Source organism: Octopus bimaculoides, chromosome 17 (genome assembly GCF_001194135.2).
Source record: "Octopus bimaculoides isolate UCB-OBI-ISO-001 chromosome 17, ASM119413v2, whole genome shotgun sequence".
NCBI classification, from domain to species: Eukaryota; Metazoa; Mollusca; class Cephalopoda; order Octopoda; family Octopodidae; genus Octopus; species Octopus bimaculoides.
In genome coordinates, this window is record NC_068997.1 from 50,753,311 (window position 1) to 50,757,849 (window position 4,539).

At 36.3% G+C, this 4,539-nt stretch overlaps 1 protein-coding gene across 2 annotated transcripts in view; it reads right to left on the reverse strand.

The window, feature by feature from the left end:
- LOC106874793 (ras-GEF domain-containing family member 1B) overlaps nt 1-4,539 on the reverse strand; it is a 171,474-nt gene that overhangs the window by 10,108 nt on the left and 156,827 nt on the right. For both annotated transcript variants that reach the window (XM_014922647.2, XM_014922648.2), the window contains 2 exons: nt 1,606-1,708; nt 251-291 (listed from right to left, as the gene is read on the reverse strand). In XM_014922647.2, the coding sequence (XP_014778133.1) occupies nt 251-291; nt 1,606-1,708 (144 nt within the window). The remainder of the gene's footprint in view (nt 1-250; nt 292-1,605; nt 1,709-4,539) is intronic.

The following is a 4,539-nucleotide window of genomic DNA, read 5'->3' on the forward strand; positions in this document are numbered from 1 at the left end:
TGTAATGAAAGAAGGGAATTTTGGAGATGTTTAGGTGGTAGGGTGATGGTGGGGGCTCATCTAAAGAATTGAATTTCAGGGGTGTTGGCGAAGGCACCAGACTTACTTATCAGGTTGATTTCACATAGAAGAACCAGATAAATAGCATAAAATAGATACAGCAAAAAAAAAAAAAAAGAAAAGAAAAAAAAAGAATAAATAAATAAGAATTATATAGCTAAGGAAAGAAAAAATATATGGAATTACTTACCGTTTTCTTCAGTCTTGCAACAGGACTCATGTTCATTCCAGCTAAAAGGAAGCAAAAGTATTAAGAGATTAGAGGAATTCTTTCCTAAGAATATTCATAAATGGAAATAGAGGAAGAATTTCTTTTCATCTAGACTTTTACATTCTTTCATTTTGACCAATCTTTCTTCAGAATTTCACCATTCCAGTTATTCTCTGCAAATCAGAAACTTCTCTCTACAGTACATTATTTACATTTGACGGATATTTATCCTCATCTTGTTTGTTGTTGACACAACGTTTCAGCTGATATACCCTCCAGCCTTCATCAAGTGTCTTGGGAAAATTTTGAACTTCAGGAATAAGAACCCAGGTTCGAAATTTCCCCAAGACACCTGATGAAGGCAGGAGGGTATATCAGCCGAAATGTGACCAATAATCTCCAATGTAGGATCAGTAAAAACCTTTGGTGGTCTATATAAACAATATTGGATGGTCCATAAGCTGTACTGAAAACTAGATGAGTAGATTGACCTGTCAAAAGCCTTGTATCCATAGAAAAATTCATTTAAATAAAAGCAATCCTTGTTAGTGACTCCTTTCATTTAAATTTGGGAACTACTGGATTAAATTAACATGGACTCAAATATTAACTTTTTCTTGGTCTGTCCTCCTCTAGTTACTCATTTCCTATTTATAGATGAGTTAAAAAGAACAAAAAAAAAAAACCATGGGGTGTAGCACTCCCCTATTCAAATTAAACTGAATGATGGCACATACAGCATGGTTGCAAACAAACTGAAAAACATCAGGTGTGCAGTTAACAGCATTTAAGCAATTGGTTGAAAATACTTGATTGCTTAAATATATATAATATCTATACCATATTGTGTATACAGTAGGTGAATCTATACCATATGTGCATATACAGTAGGTGATATATATGTATATATATATATACATATAGATTTATGGAGATGTACTTGCATAGCAAGTGACCTGATCTGAGATCATGTGCTGGAACGAAAACAATTACAGCGTGGATGGTGTTTATAAGCCATTTAAAAACACACAAAAACCATTAGATTTCCTTCAACATTTAAATCTAATTTGCCAAAATATTTTCATCGCTTTGAGACCGTGACCTGTTCACTGACAAAATTCCATGCTGCATTGTGTTTGTATGTATATATATATCTATATCTATCTATATATATATACATACATGCATACATACATACACAATAGATATATATGGTAAATCATTTGCAGAGAGCGACAGATATAGTTACACACACACATTCGAAAACAGTCACATACAACCACACATGGCCAGACACATACACACACACACTGTGTTAGAAACTGTTAACTTACCAATAATTGCTACGAGGGAATTAAAATTACCGATATTGATGCATTCTTTTGCCACATCAATAAAGTAATCAATCATACAGACACGTTTCTTCTTCTTCAGATGCTGCCAAAGACAATAAATAATAATAATAATAATAATAATAATAATAATAACAACGACAATAATAATAATAACAATTATTGGTTCCAATTTTGGCTCATGGCCAGCAATTTCGTTTTAGGGGAAAGGAGTCAGCCGATTACATCGACCCCATCACAACTTGACGAGGACTTAAAGTTATTGATTGCAAAAAGATGAAAGGTGAAGTTGACCTCAGCAAGATCTCATTCCATTTCAACAGAAATATGGTAACAAACAAATATAAGAATAAAAAAAAATAATCCATGGAAATAAATGAGAGGAAATCTGTGTTAATGTTATTATTTTGAAATAAATTGAGGTAGGCGATTGCCAGAAGCACCAGGGTGTCAGACGAGATGTCTTGCAGTATTTGTTACAAATCTTTACATTCTGAGTTCAATCTCAGCTGAAGCCAAATTTGCCTTTCATCTTTCTGGGTTCGGTAAACTAAAAAAAACAGTCAAGAACTGGGGATGATACAATCGACTGACCCCTTCCGACAAATTTCTGACCTTGTGCTTATGTTAGAAATTTATAATTTAAAATAGACTTGAGGTGTAGCCACCATGGCCGTGTGGTTAAGAAGCTCGCTTTCCAACAATGTGGTTTTGGGTTCAATCTCACTGTGTGGACCTCGGCAAGTGTCTTCTACTCTAGCCTCAGGCTGACCAATGCTTTGTGAGTGAATTTGGAAGATGGAAACTGTATGGAAGCCCATCATATGTGTGTGTGTCCACCATTGTTTCACAACCATGTTGGTTTGTACAAGACCCCCATGACTTAGTAGTTTAGCAAAAGGGACTTATAGAATAAATACTATCCTTAAAAAAAATAAGTCCTGGGGTCAATTTGTTAGGCTAAAACCCTTCAATGTGGTGCCCCAGTATGGCCAGAATCCAATAACAGAAACAAGCAAAATAAACGATTTGTTGAGATAATCCTTCTCTACTTTAAGCAGAAAGCCTGAAATTTTGAGGGAAGGGGCTAATCAGTGGCATCAACCTCACCAGTGCTCGACCGTCCCAGAAAATATGAAAGACAAAGTTGACCTTGGCAGGATTTGAACTCAGAACGTAAAGCCAGAAGAACTGCTGCTAAGCATTTTGTCTGTCGTGTTAATGATTCTGTCAGCTGATTGCCTTAATTTCTTGAAATAACGAGGACAATTAAAATAACTGCATGCGTTAGTTATAGAAGTAACGACAAACATAGACCGTGTAAGTGTTAGCTGTTCAATTAATTAATAATAAACAGAATATGATAAGTAGAGTGTCAGCTGAATGTGATGGTAATGACCGCAACTTGCAGACGTTGAGGTCAAACGAGATAAAATGGCAGTTCCTAAAAAAAAGTTAGGGAATACCAGAAACACATGAAAATAATGAGGCTATTTGTTATCAAAGACTCTGTGTGTGTGTGTGTGTGAGATTTGATTTGTATGGGTGTTCGTGTGAGTAAGTGTTTGTGTGATTGCATGTGGGTGTAATTATGGGTCTGTATATGTGTGTAATTGTGTATGTGCATGGGATCATGGGTTTGTGTATGTGTGTCAATTGTGGGTATGAGTAAGCATGTGTGATTGTATGTGTGGGATTACTTGCATATATATGTGTGTGTGTGTGTGTGTGTGTGTGTGTGTGTGTGTGTGCGTTTGTGTATAATTGTGTGAGTGTATGTATGTGTTTAATTGCATGTAATATTATATGTGAGTGAATGTCTGTGTCATTGTGTGAGATTATGAAAGTCACTTTTAATAAACTAATAAAAGATATCAATATGCAAACTGAATATTTTTTGTTTGTACACACACACACACACACACACACACACACACACACACACACACACACCAATAAAAATAAACACACACACACAAAGACATATATACACACATCAACACAAGCTCGAATACAGCTGCACACTCAGCCACGAAAACACATAAGTAGACACAAACACACTGATAAAAACACACACACACACACACATTCACAAAATACGTGCACACATACACACACACACATGCATGCATGTACATACACACTCACGGCCTTAATCTAAACACACAGCAAACAGAAACGACAGTGTAATGCGTTGTAAAAAATATAAACTGAAGGTTGACTGGAGAAATATAAACATTAGGTTGTAATTACGAATAGTAATTAAGACAACACGAGGCTTAGTGGTTCGGGTATTTGCCTTGTGATTGTAAGGTCGTGAGTTCAATTCCCAGCGACGCTTTCTGTCAATTTCACATTGCTCCAGTCTACTCAGTCGGCAAAAATGAGCTGTACCAGTAATTACAAAGGACCAGCCTTGTCATATTTGGTTTCATGCTGAATCTCCCTAAGAACTATGTTAAGGTTACGTGTGTCTGTGGAGCACTCAGCCACTTGGATGTTAATTTCATGAGCAGGCTATTCCATTGATCAGATCAACTGGGACACTTGTCATTACTTACGGAGTGCTGGTTAGTTAATTAAAATAGTAACTACCTTAATTAATATTTCAGTAGAGAATACTGGATGATTGTGTGTGTGTGTGTGTGTGTGTGTGTGTGTGTGTGTGTGTTTGTGTGTGTGTGTGTAGTCACTTGTATATGCATGGATGCATATATGTGTGGTCACATGTAGGAAGGTGTGTGTGACTGTGTGGAGTTACATATGTGGGGATGTGTATGTGTGTGTGTGGATGCATATATATGATAGGGAGGTGTGTGTGTGTGTGCGTGTATAGTTATGTAAGTGAGTATGTTTGTGTGTATGTAAGGTCACAAGTGGATATGTGTGACTGTGTGACATCTGATGTGTACTTAT